Below are 17,614 nucleotides of genomic sequence, written 5' to 3' on the forward strand. Positions count from 1 at the left end.
GATTCTACATTTTATGCCTTTGTTAGGAGGAAGTAGTTTTGATTCTTTAAATCCTTTTGATGAATAAATTAAAAGCCATTTTCTGTATTTTTTAATTTCAAGTTAAAATAATATATGTGCTATTTTTTCTTACTTTCAGGGAAAAGAAACTCTGATGGCCCCCATTCCCTTTGCTCGACCACAGGATTTAGGGCCAACAGTTGCCATTGTTACAAAAGTCAACCAGATCCAGGACCATCTACTGAAGAAACATGATATTGAGCTCTACATGCACTTGAACAGACTAGAAATTGCACCACAAATATATGGGTTGTAAGTTTTACGTTTTTCTTTTAACTATTCCTTATTATGATTTTCTGGTAGCTTCTTTTTTTATTATTATTAGATATTTTCTTTATTTACATTTCAAATGCTATCCCGAAAGTTCCCTATACCCTCCCTGTGCCCCGCTCCCCTACCTACCCACTCCCACTTCTTGGCCCTGGTGTTCCCCTGTATATATAAAGTTTGCATATAAAGTTTGCAAGACCAAGGGGCCTCTCTTCCCACTGGTGGCCAACTAGGCCATCTTCTGCTACATATGCAGCTAGAGACATGAGCTCTGGGGGTACTAGTAAGTTCATATTGTTGTTTCACCTGTAGGATTGCAGACCCCTTCAGCTCCTTGGGTACTTTCTCTAGCTCCTCCATTGGGGGCCCTGTGTTCCATCCAAGAGATGACTGTGAGCATCCACTTCTGTATTTGCCAGGCACTGGCATAGTCTCACAAGAGACAGCTATATCTGGTAGCTTCTGAATAGCAGCTTTCTGCAGTGGCAGTATCATAGCCAGTGAGGTTTATCCAAGGCATGATTATTGCTAATTAAAAACTGAGTAGCTCAGTTCCCTAAAAGTAAAAATTTGGTCTAGCTCCATGTTATTTATTTGCTAAGTTTTCTATATTACTTTAAGATATCTTCTCATCTAATCCTCCACCAGTCCTCAGAAGTCACTGTTACTCCTTTGTTCTACTCTAAGAAGCTAATCCTTTTCGACTAAGTTTATAACATTTAAAGTTATGTTATAAATCACTGTTAAAAGTCCTGTCAGAGTGGTTATGCAGTTTTCAGGATTTCTTTTGAAAAAAAGACGTATTTCCCTTCTTGTGTTGGAGTTTTCCATCTATTATCCTTTGAAGGGCTGGATTCATGGAAAGATATTGTGTAAATTTGCTTTTGTCATGGAATATCTTGGTTTCTTCATCTATGGCAATAGAGAGTTTTGTTGGGCATAGTAGCATGGGCTGGCATTTGTGTTCTCTTAGGGTCTCTATGACATCTGCATGATATTCTGGATTTTAGAGCCTCTGGTGAGAAGTCCGGCATATTTCTGATAGGTCTGCCTTTATAAGTTACTTGATCTTTTTCCCATACTGCTTTTAGTATTCTTTCTTTGTTTTGTGCATTTGGTGTTTTGACTATTATGTGACGTGAGGAATTTCTTTTCTGGTCCAATCTATTTGGAATTCTGTAGGCTTCTGGTATGTTCATGGGCATCTCTTTCTTTAGGTTAGGGAAGTTTTCTTCTATAATTTTGTTGAAGATGTTTACTTGCTCTTTGAGTTAGGAATCTTGGTTCTCTCTATACGTATTTTCCTTATTTTCCTATTTTTATTTGGTTAAAATGAAAAACGTTTTTCATTTTGCACTTTCTTTGACTATTGTGTCAGTGTTTTCTATGGTATCTTCTGCACCTGAGATTCTTTCTTTCATCTCTTGTATTCTGTTGGTGATGACTCCAACATCTATGACTCCTGATCTTTTTCCTAGATTTTCTGTCTCAAGGGTTGTCTCCCTTTCTGATTTCTTTATTCTTTCTATTTCCATTTTTAGATCCTGGATGGTTTTGTTTAATTCCTTCCCCTGTTTGGTTGTTTTTTCCTGTAATTCCTTAAGGGATTCTACCTGTTTGTCTGTGTTCTCCTGTATTTCTTTAAGGGAGTTATTTATGTCCTTCTCCTCTATCATCATGAGATGTGATTTTAAAATAAAGTCTTGATTTGGTTTGTTGGAGTATCCAGGGCTTGCTGTGATTGGAGAACTGGGCTCTGAGGATTCCAAGTAGCCTTGGTTTCTGTTGCTTATGTTCTTTATTATTATTATTAGATATTTTCTTAATTTACATTTCAAATGCTATCCTCAAAGCCCCATATACCCTCCCCCCTCCCTGCTTGTCAACCCACCCATTCCCACTTCCTGGCCCTGGCATTCCCCTGTACTGGGGCATATGATGTTTGCAAGACCAAGGACCTCTCCTCTTGCCCTTGCCTATTACCATCTGGCTATCTCTGTTGTTAGCTGGACTTGCTATTTCTCACTGGAGCTTGTCCCTCCTGTGAGCTTGTGAGCTTAGTTAGGTGTATCAGCACTCCTGGGAGATAAACTATTGCTGTCGCGGGTTGAGGTACAAAGAGCTTTGGCACAGGGTCAGTTCCAGGGCGCAGATGAAAACCAGAAACCAGAAATATCATGTCTCCGGCTGCTGTGTGGTTCTTGTGTGCTGTGGGCCCCGGGCAGATCCCAGTTGGGCCACGTATTGGGGTAGTAGTGGTGGTCTCACATGTGAGCTTAGGCATGTCAGCACTCCTGGGAGACAAGCTATCACCAAATGTGATCAGGGTGCACAGAGCTGTGGTACAGAGTCACATGGCAATAGTAGGTTTTTCAACTAAGCTATCTAAAAAAGCATGGTGTTGTATAGGGAAAGAATCATGGATCTATCCCTGAAACCTAAAGAGTCCTCTAAACTATCTATATTCTTTGGATGCTTTCTGGGTCAAATTTTGGTCTCCCCTTCATCCTTGTATAAATGTACCTTTTATTCACCAGAAGTAATTGCTGTCTTGGAGACTTACCGCTGAATCAGTTCACCCTTTCTAGTTCTTTCTAAATTCTAATTGGCTGGTTCAACAACTCAGATGTTCTGGCCCAAACTCCTGTCCAAGTTGACTGATTCAAACTGGCATCTCTTGTCTTCTTACTGAATTGCTCTGCTTGGACTCAAACTACCTAACAATTTTGTCTTAGTCAGGGTTTCTATTCCTGCACAAACATCATGACCAAGAAACAAGTTGGGGAGGAAAGGGTCTATTCGGCTTATACTTCCATACTGCTGTTCATCACCAAGGAAGTCAGGACTGGAACTCAAGCAGGGCAGGAAGCAGGAGCTGATGCAAAGGCCATGGAGGGATATTCTTTACTGGCTTGCTTCCCCTGGCTTGCTCAGCCTGCTCTCTTATAGAACCAAGACTACCAGCCCAGAGATGGCACCACCCACAAGGGGCCTTTCCCCCTTGATCACTAATTGAGAAAATGCCTTACAGTTAGATCTCATGGAGGCATTTCCTCAACTGAAGCTCCTTTTTCTGTGATAACTCCAGCTGTGTCAAGTTGACACAAAACTAGCCAGTACAAATTTGTTCTAATTTTTTGGTTCCTTCTCACTTTTTGGCTTGTTCTCTTTTCACCTGTAACCTGTCTCTGTAAAACTGTCATGGTAAAGTACTTCTCCACACCAATCTGTGTGCTGTTCCTTTAAGTCAACTTTCTTACTTGTGGATTCTCCTAAGAATTGGGTGTGTCCTGCTGTGACTTACTCTGTCAAACCTTTCTTGAATTCATCACTTTGCCTTCAACAAACTACCTTTAATTTTATTTGGGGGGATTAAAGGATTACACTAAGGGTGTGTATATATTCCAGCTAGCTCATACTGTAATCCAGGGCATGTGTGCCTTCCATCTGGACCATTTAGAACTATAAGGTCTTTGGATGTGATCCTTTGCCAGAGTAGCCATGTTCCTGGATTAAATGTCTTCTATAGCTTTGAATTTCTTTCTGGGAGACACAACATGAACATGCTGTATTAATTTTTTTATAGCCCCATAACTTCTTTTTTGGTATTAAATACATATTATTTTCTTTTTCATTAGATATTTTCTTTATTTACATTTCAAATGCTATCCCAAAAGTTCCCTATACCCTCCCCCCGCCCCGCTCCCCTACCTACCCACTCCCACTTCTTGGCCCTGGTGTTCCCCTGTACTGGGGCATATAAAGTTTGCAATACCAAGGGGCCTCTTTCCCGGTGAAGGCCGACTAGGCCATCTTCTGCTACATATGCAGCTAGAGATACAAGCTATGGGGGTACTGGTTAGTTCATATTGTTGTTCCAGCCCCATAACTTCTTGAACATGATAGGAACTCAGTCATTCCTTAGGTATGTGTGTCTTTGTGTGTTTTCCCAATAATTAAATGTGGTAAATTAGTGGTTTAGTTAGTATAAGTTGCTATGTAAAGCTGTAAAAACAGAAGTGTTCATCACATGAAAGAGAAAAGTATTCTTTTGTCTTCATCTATTGCTGAGCAGGTTCCTGGCAGATACCATTATGAAGCCTAACTCTCTATTATGCCCGTTATTGAAAGAAAAGAGCATTGTTGAGATGTTGAGAGAAGGTTCTCAGTCTTACAAATATGAAAGCTCTCACTTGGGACCAGAATACAGGCTGGGGTTTAAATTACATAAAAGGACCAGTAAGTGTTTTATTTATATTTTTGTGTAAACAGAGTCTTTTACTAATAGTAATTTCAGCCCCCCTTTTTTTTTTCTTGGAGCTCTAGATTCCGGTGAAGGATTCTAGTTTCTTGTGATTTTGGTGCTTATTTTTGTTTGTGTGATTTAGTTATGGCATTCCTGTTAGAAATGACATACTTCCTTGTGTTACATAAGTTATAGGGCAGCATAGTATGATATTATGGTATTGCCATTTATAAGTGAAATAATATGTTTGTCACTGTAAAAGATCAGGAGTTGAATTCTGTTTTCCTTTCTGTGATGCAAAGGATTGGTATACGTTAATGCCTCAACGAAATTTTTAAGTTAAAGAAAGGGTTTAGGGTTGGTTGTTTAAACTGTTTTTTTCATAAATAAACTGAAAACTGCTATCCATCTTTCCTAATTTCAGTTATTGCTTGCAATATAATAGGGTCTTTAATACAATGAAAAGAAGTTATTATTAAACAGCTTCAATAATTTTTAGCAGTTTAATTAAACTGGTGACTTTACTATGCAGTCAGGTAGCATGAACTTGGAGTATATTAATTTATACCCAGAATATTCGTTTTACTAAACGTTTTACCAAATCTATTTTTTTAACTTTTAAAATTCTTTTACTTTTCTAAAAGCAAATTTGATACGATCTATTTTCTTATCATATTCTTCTTACCCACCCCCCCAACTCCTACTCCACTTCATATTCTTTCTCTCTCTTACACACACACACACACACACACACACATACATACACACACCAATAAAAACAACACACGGAGTCCATTTTGTTTTAGACCTCTGTTACTGAGTGTGACCTTTGACCTGAATGTGGTTGGTATACCCAGTGTCAGGATGTTGAAGAAAAGTCACTACTACTCCGTTTTAAAAAGCAGTTTTTATAAAAGTTTGTAATTTGAAGATTTATGAGGAGGGAAATGTGCCATCTATTTATGTTTGCTGCATTCATGGTAAATATTACTAAGCCAATAAACTTGTTTAACATAATAAACTTATATAAAATTAATCATTACTATGCAACAATTGTATTAACATTGGCTGACATCATTCCAAATGATTTTATCTTAATTTCAGGTTAATTGGTGGTATTCATCTTAAAATGTATGACTCAATACCCATAAACTCCTGAATATTACGTAATATCTAATGTGTTAATGCTATTATGATGATAATACAAAATAATACATCCTAAAAGTAATTTACACCATGTTTTCTTTTTTTTTTTTTTTTCTTGGTTTTTCGAGACAGGGTTTCTCTGTGTAGCCCTGGCTGTCCTGGCACTCAGTTTGTAGACCAGGCTGGCCTCGAACTCAGAAATCCGCCTGCCTCTGCCTCCCGAGTGCTGGGATTAAAGGCGTGCGCCACCACGCCCGGCACACCATGTTTTCTATTAACTTTAAGAATGATTACTACTGTTGTACTGAAATGGAGTCATTCAAATAATTAACATAGGTCATCTTTTGTTTGTCAATTATTGTTTGATACTGGGATTTTTTTTAAAAACACATTTTGTGATAGCTGTCATTGCATATTAAGCCAAAATAAAACAGTGGGTTCTTTACTGGTACCTTCGATGGGAATTTTTAAAGTTGTTTTTTGGTATTTTCATATTTCTTTTATTAATAAGATCCTATGATTTCATAACTTTTTAATACTTCTATAAAGTGTTGTCTTTGAATTTTCTCTACCATAGTATGTTCTAGAACTAACATATTTGTAATCACTACTCATTCATATGCACATTTGGTAATCCAGTTACTTAACTCTAGCACAGTATTCATCTATACTGCAAACAAAAATTGAAATAAACTATTTTTTTGTATCTTCATAGCTCTTTTGTTATAACCTTTAAATTTATTGATTCTATAATGTTTTGACTATATTTAACACTTTAGTATGAATGAATACATAGTAAAGATGGATGGAATTTGTATTGGGGGTCTGGTTGGTTGATATTGTTTTTCTTCTGTGGGGTTTCATTCCCCTTCAGCTCCTTAATTCCTTCCTCTAGCTCTTCCACTGTGGTCCCCAGGCTGAGTCCGAAGGCTGTGAGTATCTGCATCTATATAGAATTGCTTCTAATTTCTTCTGAATTTCTTCTACCATGCTTCCCTCACACTTCAGTGTTCATTGTTATGGTTTTATTAAAACTTACTGAGTCTACTCAGTGTCAGTGATGCCTCTGTGGATGGGTAGAGCCAGTCTGACACTACATCCCTGAAGCTAACAGTTTCTTTCTGGCAGCCATCAATTACCAATCTCCATCACCTCAGCTTATGGTAGAACTTCATGAGCCCCTCTGTCATGCACAGTCATGCACACTGGCATTTTGTCTGGCCTGATCTGGTGCAAGTCTAGTGTATTCAGTCACATCATGTCCCTTCCTCGCCCCTTCCCAGTGTGTTCCATCACTTAAGACATGGGGACAGAAAGAGAAAGAAGATGGGGAGAGAGGGCAGTAAAATCAAAGCCTAAGTTGTCCAGCCATGCATCTTAATTTCCATTTAAATTTTGTAGTCACACATCATACAGCACACATCATACAACACACACAGCATATAGCATATACTCCCTCATTTATAAAACAACACCATAACCTTAGAAGAAAGAAGGCTAACTGAATTGCCTATACCAAGACTGTCTTCATAGGCCCTTAGCTTCTCAAGGTGTAATGTCTTGAATGAAGCCCTGAGGCAGTGGGAGACCAGCCTGTACACCCAGGCTGAAGGAACACTTCAGAACTGGTGGCTCCACAGTCACCTGACCAGTACCAGCTAGCTTTTGACTCTTACATGCCAGGCTTCTGTGTTCTAGTTAATTGATGAAAAATGACATGATTTTTCTTAGTTTCTTCAGTTTTATACTTTTTATTTGCATTGGATAATAGTTGGTAACTTTCGTGCAATTCACTGGTTTTCTTAAAAGTAATGTTTAGACAATACAAGTAATATTCAGTAAACAAATTCTTTTTTATTTAATTTTATTTGTAATTCATGTTTTACACTCCATATTCCATTCCCCACCCCACCTCCCACCCTCCAACTGATCCACAACTCATACCTCCTCCCTACCCCACCCCATCTCCAGGGGGATGCCCCCACCCTCCACCCCATTGACCTCTAAACTCCCTGGGGCCTCCAGTCTCTTGAGGGTTAGGTTCATCATCTCTGAATGAACACAGACCTGGAAGTCCTCTACTGTATGTGTGTTGAGGGTCTCATATCAGCTGGTGTATGGTGTCTGTTTGGTGATCCAGTGTTTGAAAGATCTCGGGGGTCGAGATTAATTAAGACTGCTGGTCCTCCTATAAGATCACCCTTCTCAAATTCTTTTAGCCTAATTCAACAACAGGGGTCAGCTGCTTCTGTCCATTGGTTTGGTGCAGATATCTTCATCTGACTCTTTCAGCTGCTTGTTGGGTCTTTCAGAGGGCAGTCATGATAGGTCCCTTTTTGTGAGTGCTCCATAGCCTCAGTAATAGTGTCAGGCCTTAGGGCCTCCCCTTGACCTGTATCCCACTTTGGGCCTATCACTGGACCTTCTTTTCCTCAGGCTTCTCTCCATTTCCATCCCTGTAATTCTTTCAGACAGAAACAATTATGGGTCAGAGGTATGACTGTGGGATGGCAACCCCATCCCTCACTTGATGCTCTGTCTTCCTGTTAGAGGTGGGCTTAATAAGTTCCCTATCCCTGCTGTAGGGCATTTCATCAAAAGTCCCTCCCTGTGAATCCTGGGAGTCTCTCACCTCCCAGGTCTCTGGTGCACTCTGGGGGGATCCCCCAAGCTCCTATTTTCTAAGGTTGCCTAGTAAACAAATTCTTAAGTGACTACGGACATCAAGCATCAAGTAAGATAACATGAATATTAAGAGGACTATCGTTGTTACTCAGAATGGCCCATGCCTCTCTAGAGGGTTAAGGACTGGTACAAATATTCGGACAGTTCTTGTAAAATTTTATGTAAGCGTTTTTTTTTCACATAAATTTGACTAGATTTGTAAATAAATTCTATTTATTTTCAACTTACAGACATATAAAAGTAATATTACTAGATTTTTTCCTTTTGAAAACCAAACAACTTTAAGTAATTATAAATAAATATTGAAATAAATATTGTATTAAATAAAAATCCAAACTTACCATGGACCTTTTAAAACAGGTCACTTTAATGTTTTAAAATAACATTTATTTTAATCAAATGTAATTGCTCAAAATACCTCTGGAAATCCTTCTGGGATTGTCATTACTAGCATAGAGGCTACATTAAAACTTGTTTCATATGTGTATTAGAAAATATTTTAAAAGTTTATTATTACAATATTCACTGACCACATTTGACTCTAATTAGAAGCTAGAGCATCTCTCACCCTCCAAAACACTGCACACCAATACACTAATGTATAGCAGGTAGTCTTAAAACATGCAAAGGATTCTGAAGAAGTTGTTCCTGTGAAAATTTCAGTTTCTTTCCTGAAAGAAAGAAGCATAACTTTGCAGTCACATTTCATGTATTAATCTAGCTATGATAAAAGTTGATCTTAATTATTTTACAGGAAAACAAAAACAATAAACTTAACATTACTTTCAGGTAAGTATTGCATTATTATTTCAAGGAAAGCTTGTGAATTACCTAAAGAGGTAACCCAACCTGAGGTATTTGCTTTCCCCTAGAAGACTTACTCACCCAGTAGCATACTTCAGTGAAGTTTATTTTCTACTTGAGGTATTTTAATTGGCCACAGCCTCCGGAGAGTCACTGTTCATTCTTAAAAAGCAGCTGGGAGCACACTGTAGCCCGGAGAGTGGCATAAATAGAAGAATAAATTTGGAGGACTGTGTAAAATGATAAAGTGGGGTCCTGTGCTGCTATGTTATTCACAAATAATAGCTGCGCCAGTAGGCTGCCATGCCTTTTTGTAAACATAAAAGTTTAGGATTTGGGTAACAATTTGGTAGAGTTCTGTTAAAGAATAAAAATGAAAACCATGCTGGCTTATAGGAAACCCAGTGCAAGGAAACAGTTGAGAAAGCAAAGTGATCCAACCTTTAATCCTGCAAACCACTATCCTGTTGGCCAGATTGGGATTTTCAGCTGTTGCCCAGCTGGAGAACAGTTGAAAAGTAGCTTGGGTCATATGATCCCATTGTAGCCAATTGGGTGGTTTGGCAGACAGGGAATGTCTGTTCCCATAAATTATACATCCATTTTCTGTGAGCATCCTCTACTTGTCCCATAGATGGATGGATACATTATGGGAATAAGTGCACACCTGTATATTTATGCCCAGTAATATGTATTTTGATTCCTTCTAGGAAACAGACTGGTAGAAATAATCAAGTTAGGGCAGTTTCTATGGGGATTTTGTTTACTCCCTTTTTCATATTTCCTCCTGTTGTAAAAATTACAGTGATTACACATCATAAAGCCTATCTGTAATAAAATGCATCAGCTGGCCAAGGTTTTCATCGCTCACTCAATAATCCATTAATACAGCAGCGCTGCCCAGGCATCTTTATAATACCAACTCGGAGGTAATTTTAATCAGCTAGACCAGCTGGTATTTAACAGCAGCTGCTGGAGATGCCACAAATATACTCAGTAGCTGACATCTTTATTTGCAGTTTTTCAAGGGGAGAAGAGATTCTCCTGTGGTTATTTGTATTAAGCATTTAAAGGAAGGTGTAAAGAAGATAGGAGTTTATGCCTAAATGAGAAGGGGAAAGGAATGATGCTAAAAAACAATGGTGATAGATTCCACTAGAAGAGGTTTGTAAATGCAGAAACTTGTGAGGTAAATTACACTACAGTGCCTCCGAGTGGACTTGAGGCCTTTCTCCTTATTGTCTTTGTACTAATTGTGGGGATCACTAGCAGTAAAAATGTAGCGGGCTGTGTAGCATCTTTATGGCCTTCTACACTAAATTTGTACTTTTAGTACATAAACCTAAAGAAATCATTTGGGTCTAGACAATTTGCTCATGTGTGTATTTTGACTTAATCACTTCATATCATGTCATTTTTTGTATATTATGAATATATTTTGTAAATATTCAGTTATAATATTTTACATATGTGAAGGCACCACCCATATGCATTATTTACTAATAACTGTAGAAGGCCATTTTGTACTAACAGGAAGCAGCATGGTGACATGAAGTTAGTAAGGAGACCATTATAAACAAAAATGTAATTACATTTGGTGGGTCTTGGCTTACAAAGCACAGGAGTAAGTGGTGACTTGCCTGCTCACCAGTGCCTGGTCTGTCTGTTAAACCCCTGGCCTTCACCCCTTTTACCTTTATTTTTATAAAATACTTTGAGATCTTTTCTAATTAGGAATTGTTGTCAAAGCCTTCTGACTTGTAAAATCTTCCTCATTTTTGGAGGTTGGATAAAAAATACTTTTGGTATAATAATAATAATAAATAATAATAATAATAAAAACAGTGGAAGGCATGTGGTACTCTTCCAGGGCTGTAAGGGAACTCAGATATTTATAGACAGTTGCTTTGTGGAGAGAGCTGCACACTGAAATATGGTGGTGATATAAATGTTGGATACATAAGCTCCCAGCAGCTAATTTCTTTTGTCATTTTCTCGATTATTTGTTTAAGAAAGTAAATTGGGCCAGCAACATTATTTAGTAGGTAAAGGCACTTAACCCATAGCCTGTGACCCACAGTTCTATCCCTGGGACCCATACAGTGGGAAAAAAATCCACTGACTCCCATGCAAACCAGTACAGAAATGAATACATACGTGTTTTTTTTTTATAAAAGAGCTTAAGAAAATGTCTTTATGAGCCTTGTAACCTTATACCTTGTATAGCTGTTGTAGAAACAAGTTGGATGTTTCTGCGTCTAACAGAATAACCTTTTCTATGTTCATATATTTTGCTTACAAATGGAACATTTCAAGCCCCCCAAAAAGTTAATTAATTACATGTCCAAGTGTACTGCTATACTAAATATTTGAAGATTGAGCAGATCCACTGAAATACACAGTCTCTGCAGGTCCTTTCATCTGGCAGTTCCAGTGGCTTTCTCTTCCCAGACCTGAGTAGTGACCTGACAACTGCTGGGCTGTGACTGAACACTGAAAGGCAAGAGGTGGTGACAGGAAGGACTACTGGGATAGCAGTTTGGATTTTAAAATTACTTAGCTAGCAAGGTTTTTTGTTGTTGTTGTTGTTGTTGGGTTTTTTTTTGTTTTGTTTTGTTTTGTTTTTTTGTTTTGTTTTGTCTGTAGTGGAAACAGCCCATTTAAGTTTGTTAGTGTGTTTGACAACAGACAGTTTGATATATTGCTGGGCACAGCGGTAGGTTGGGTTTGAGTGGTATTAGCTCTCAGTGTTTTGATTAATGGTAATTGTCTCCATGAAAAGGCATTTTTTTACTACAACTCATAGTTCTGGAAACAGAAGTCAACTTACAAGATCCATAATTACTATTGTGAGTTAGCATATAAAAAGGGCAGGGAGAGCCTGCTGCAGTAGCACAGCAGGGCGGGCTTTCTTCTTTCCTTCTGCTTTGTATTAGAGTTAGAGACCATTCCTTTTGTCAGAATATAAATCTTCTGTTGTTTATCTTTTGTTCAGTATGTGAAGTTGATTTATGACACATTTCTGTAGCCCATAATTTGTTTAAATCCTGTTCCAGGGTAAAATTTTCACCTGTCTGTACAGTGGACTATAAATGGAATGCAGAACAGCTCAGTGTGGTATGGATTGACAAGAAAACATACTTATTTTTTTCCCTGTCTTCCTTTTCGTGTTTTTCTTTTTTCAACAAATCTAAACAGCCCTGTAATACAGCAAATAGGTCCTTTTGAAAACACTGCAGAGGGTTCTATCACCTTTTCAAACATTTCATATAGTATTAATGAATGCAACTCAGGTAAAACTTAAAGATAAATTTAATTTGCAGAAAATAAAACTGCATTTAAGTACCAAGTTTTTATTAGCACAGAAGCGTAATGCCCTAATAACATATTCTGTTTTCATATATATGTCCATGTCCATATATAATGTGTGCGCACGCGAGCACACACACATTCACAAAAGGACTCATTTTCAGTTACATCATTAAATTCTGGGACTTACTATTAAGTGAGTACTGTGCTCCTTAGCATTATAGAAAGAACCGCTGTTCCTTCAGAGTGCCTGGACTCATGGAACTAGATGCGTGTGTATGTGTTCCTGGCTGCCTCTGGGCACATTTGCTTAGAGACCGTAATAGTAAGCTAAAGCAACAGCTTGGCTGCATGGGGTGTGGTTTGTCTTAGGATTTTGTTTATTTGCTTGGTCAGCTGCTTGTTGTTTGAGAGGAAAGAAAGCAACTCGTGTAAGAAAAAAATCATTACGTTTTTACCCTTCTTTCTAGATGAGAAAAAAAATGGATTTAAGAGGCAATGTTAAGGGATTTTTTTTCTACTAAAAACATATTCAGATAGTAAAGTGAAATATAATCAGTTTTTTTCCAAAAGAGTGTGATAGCGCCCTTGTCTATGAACTCAAGGCTGAGAATCAGTATCTACAGGACAACCTTTCTCCCTTATTTTTGTGTTAAAAAAAAAAAAAAAAAAAAACCATAAAATTTGAGTCTCTGGTATTTGCCAAAGAAACTTAGTGTGATATTTTAAAAATAATAGTTCTCCCTGATTTTAACAGGATTTTAGGTTTATATTAATATAACCGTTTTTGGCATAAATATTAGCACATACCTTCCATATGGATGGCTTAATATATGCCATGTTCTATAATATATCTGAAGGGTAGAAATCTGTGAAAACAAGAACTTACAGTGCACTGAATTATTCCCTCTAAAAGTGAATGAACTTGTTTCAAAGCAACTTAGATTGATGCTATTTGTTAAGATGTTTTAAGCAAAATTAAAATTCATAAATTGTCTAATATACATCTATGTAAGCCGTTAACAGGAAAGTAAATAGAACTTAAAAATATTATTCATAGTTAATAACCTTGTGTGGTTGTGGTATATTTTATTGAAAGAAGCCTTATTTAAGTAGCATAATTTAGTTGGATAGAGACCTAAATTAAGTGATCTGCTCATACAAATGTATAGCAAATTACATCTGTTTCTTTGCCCATAGGCTATTACTATGTGATGTTAGCAGAAGATTGTAAAATACAAGATATCATTGCATGCAGGTTGTACATAGGCAGTCAAGTTTGACCTCATATCTTAGGCTGCTGGGTGATTATGAGGTGACTGCTTTGTGAGATAGCTGGATATTATGGTGACCCAGCAGGGACAGGCCATCATGGTAATCTCTGCCATTCCTCCCATTCATTCCTCCAGCCAATGCTACACTGACCTAATATGTTCTTTTTCCCTTGCTCCTAGTTTTCTTCTGCAGTTGGTTTGTGAGATACTGACGAAAAGTGACCACCAGTGTGACTTGTTAAACAGTCACAATTAATATCCCCAAATTGTATAATTAGCTTCAGCTCCTTAAGTGTCTAATGAGCCATTTGTCAACCTGTCAGTGAAATATACTACTCAATCTTAGTTCTCTACTCTTGAAGCAAAAAAATTAAAGTTATGAAACACTCAGGCACTAATAAAATGTAATTTATTTCATAAGGCATGGCAGAAGTCTTTCTTTACACATCTAAAATGAACATGATATTTATGAGTGTCTTACGATACGAGTGTCATCTGTAGACCTGTGTGCTAACTACTTTGTTCCCAGAGATAAACTTCTTCTGCTGCTTGTTTAGTCATTTAACTGTATCATGACTCCTAAAGGCATGTGAGCTAAACCAACTCATCCTGGTGTGATTAACTCAAGAGGCCAAAAGCAGTCTCAGAAATGAGCTGTTCTGCAGCTGAAGGCATTAAGAACGTACTGAAAGAACAAACAATAATTTTCATTTAGGAACCTCTGAGCCTTTACTGATCATCCCCTGCCCTCACTTATTTTTAGGAACCCTAATCTCTGCAACATTTTTTAAGATCACGATTTATCAGTCAAACACTGCAGTGTTTTTTTTTTCTTATATGTTATTATAGGTAAAAAGTTGTAATTACTGTACTATTTAAAATATAGTTAAACTGTGAAATATCATTTGAATGAAAGCTCAGATATTTAAGACAATGATAAGCTGCTTTAAGGAGAAGTAGCATGTGCAGACACTTCAGAATGGCATAACGCACTGAGTCTCGGGCCTTAGAACTGTTAGTTGGGAGGTAGTCAGCAATGCAGATTCTTCAGTCCCTCACAGTTGGTGAGTAGAAATCGAGAAGAGCCCAATAATATAACTTCATACAAGATGGAGAAAGAAGTGTTTCTTGTGTGCATTAGCTTTGGAAAACAATGAGATATGCTGATAGAGGGGAGCAGCACAAGGCCTTGTGGAACAGTTTTATAATCCTCAGTGTATTTATAGAATTTAAAAAAAGATAGCTTTTCAGCTTCACTTCTACTTGGTCACCATTAGTTTCTCTACCTATTTTTACATTTATTTATTTCGAGTTTGCATGTATGTATAAATGTGTGCATGCATGTGTGCACTCATGCATAACAACACATGAAGGTCAGAGAAAGGCTTTTGGAAGTTGAGTTTTTCCCCTCTACCTTGTAAATTCATGGGGTCCAACTAACTCTGCTTGTCAGGCTTGGCAACAAGCGCCTTCAACCACTCAGTTAACTCACCAATCCCAGTTTTGTTTTTCTTATTTTTAATCATTTTATTTGGTGATATGCAACATAGTTGTTCAATTTGCAGGAATACTCTATATTAGTCCTTGTGGGATTGCCCATTATTTTGTACTATAAGTGCATAGTATGCAGAATAGTATAGTATTTGGTGTGAGTTGTGTTTTATTTTATACATATTTCAAATGAAGAGACACAGTCTTTTTGGTGACAAAATAGTGGAACTTTGAGGATGTTCACATCTACTCCCAATTAGAGACTGCCTTTTGACCCATGGTGGAGTATTTGCCTAACCACAGCAAGGCCTTGGGTACAGTGCCAGGAAACAAGCATACATATTCTTTCTTTTCTAATGTATGATGAAGAATCCTTGGAATTTTAAACTTTTTACCCTAGCCCTTATGGCTATTGTAGTGGTTAGTATGATTGTCAACTTGACAGATGCCAGAAGTACCTATGGAGTAAACCTCTGTGTGCATCTGTGAAGGCGTTTGTAGATTAGGTTACAGTGAACAGTCCCACCACAGAGGCAGAGATCCCAGACTGAACACAAAGGGAGAAAGCCAGCAGAGCATCAGCATTTGCTCCTCTCTACTTCCTGTCTTGGGTTTCTGCTGTCTGACTTCCACACCATCATGGACCCTACATCCTAACTGTGTTATAACAACAAGAAGAGTGCGTAATTCTGATGCCACTAGCAACATGCATGTACTGAATCAAAAGCGAAATGTAGACAGACATGCCAGAAGAATCTGCTAGGAAAAAATTATGAAAGCTGAATTCACTGTTGTATGAATTCACATTCTAACAGTATTTTCAGAAAATTTGCAAGCACATTAATATTAGAGACTCCCATATTAGCAAATGAGGGATTTGATCACTGATAGTGAAATACAATCACTGATAGTAAAGGTATACATTTAATAACATATACATGTAAGATGAGACTTCCATGGCAACTGTGATAGTTCCTGGGGACACTGTCAGCCAATACACAGTACTGGAGGGAGCAATTTTATTACTTCAGCTTAATTTGATTATAGAATGGGCAAATTATGGGGAAAAGGGAAATTTGACTAATGATTTTTAAATTTTACAAACCTCTTTCCCGGGAAGAAAGTTAAATATTCCATGTCATAAATCAGCTTTCTTTATTCAGGGAAAAATGAATATTTAAATGAAAACAAAACCCTAGGACCTGAGACTCTGTCAGACTCTGTGTTAAGCAGGGATCTCAAGGGCTTTGTATTTTTTGTACATCACTTACTTCATCTCAAGAAGTTTGAAAATTTTAAAAGTGTTTATTTGTACATGAATACACACTGTCAGATTTTACATTTAGGGTAACATCAATATTTTTTAATAGAGGCCTCTGAAAAAAGTAGTTATAACTAAATAATAGTTACCTATGTCTAGAAGAAACAAGGCAGTTTATGGCTTGGGAATGCACTGTAATAAACGAGTCATAAAGAACATTCTAAATAAAAGGAAAGCAAGACGTAACTCAGGCTCACTTAGCTGCAGAGCATCTTTTAACAGGTCGTATCAGGTGCTTGGTCTCATAGCAGCTCTGTGAGTAGGAACTTAGTGTTCCCTGAGAGGCTAACTTGCCCAAGTGCACTAGCTGGAAATTATAGCTGAAATCTGACACAAATACTACGCTCTCTGAAAATACACCTACACCAAACAAAAACACCAAAGCTGTAAAATACATGTTGAAGTATAGTTTGTTATTAATATTAACCTTCAATTGTCAGCTTGTATTGTGAAGCAGAATAAAGGTCTAGAGAGTCAGCTCAATGGTTAAAAGCACACACATATTGTTCTTGCAGGAGACCCAGGTTTGATTCCCAACACCCATATGGTGGTTCACAACCATCTAGAACTCTAGTTCCAATAGATCCAGTGCCCTTTCCTAGTCTTTGTGAGCACTTGACACACACACGGTGCACATAAATACATGCAGGCAAAACACTCACATGTAAAATAAGATGCTTTTTTTAAAAAAGAAAAAACAGGTAGATGGTTTTACTCAATTACTACCTATACTACTCTTATTACTACTACTACATTTATTTATTTTTTTTACAGTCCTGCCATTACCTACCTCCTGGTCTCCCCTCCCACAGTTCCTCATCCCATTCCTCCTCCTTTCCCCACCTCATTTCCAAGAGGATGTCCACACCTTACACTCCATTCCCTGCATCCACATCCCTCTGCCAAACCTCCCCAGTCCCTGAGGCCTCAAACCTCTCCAGGGTTAGGTGCTTCTTCTCTCACTGGGGCTAGGCCAGGCAGTCCTCTGCTGTCTATGTATTGGTGCCT

At 37.7% G+C, this 17,614-nt stretch overlaps 1 protein-coding gene and 1 pseudogene across 1 annotated transcript in view; both read left to right on the forward strand.

The window, feature by feature from the left end:
• Tbc1d5 (TBC1 domain family member 5) overlaps positions 1-17,614 on the forward strand; it is a 462,126-nt gene that overhangs the window by 262,036 nt on the left and 182,476 nt on the right. Inside the window, exon 13 of the mRNA XM_021186156.3 lies at positions 140-312. Coding sequence (XP_021041815.1) covers positions 140-312 — 173 coding nt within the window. The remainder of the gene's footprint in view (positions 1-139; positions 313-17,614) is intronic.
• LOC115029806 (U4 spliceosomal RNA) lies at positions 802-954 on the forward strand (annotated as a pseudogene).

Source organism: Mus caroli, unplaced genomic scaffold, assembly GCF_978045245.1.
Source record: "Mus caroli unplaced genomic scaffold, Mus_caroli_1 scaffold_18, whole genome shotgun sequence".
Taxonomy (NCBI): Eukaryota; Metazoa; Chordata; class Mammalia; order Rodentia; family Muridae; genus Mus; species Mus caroli.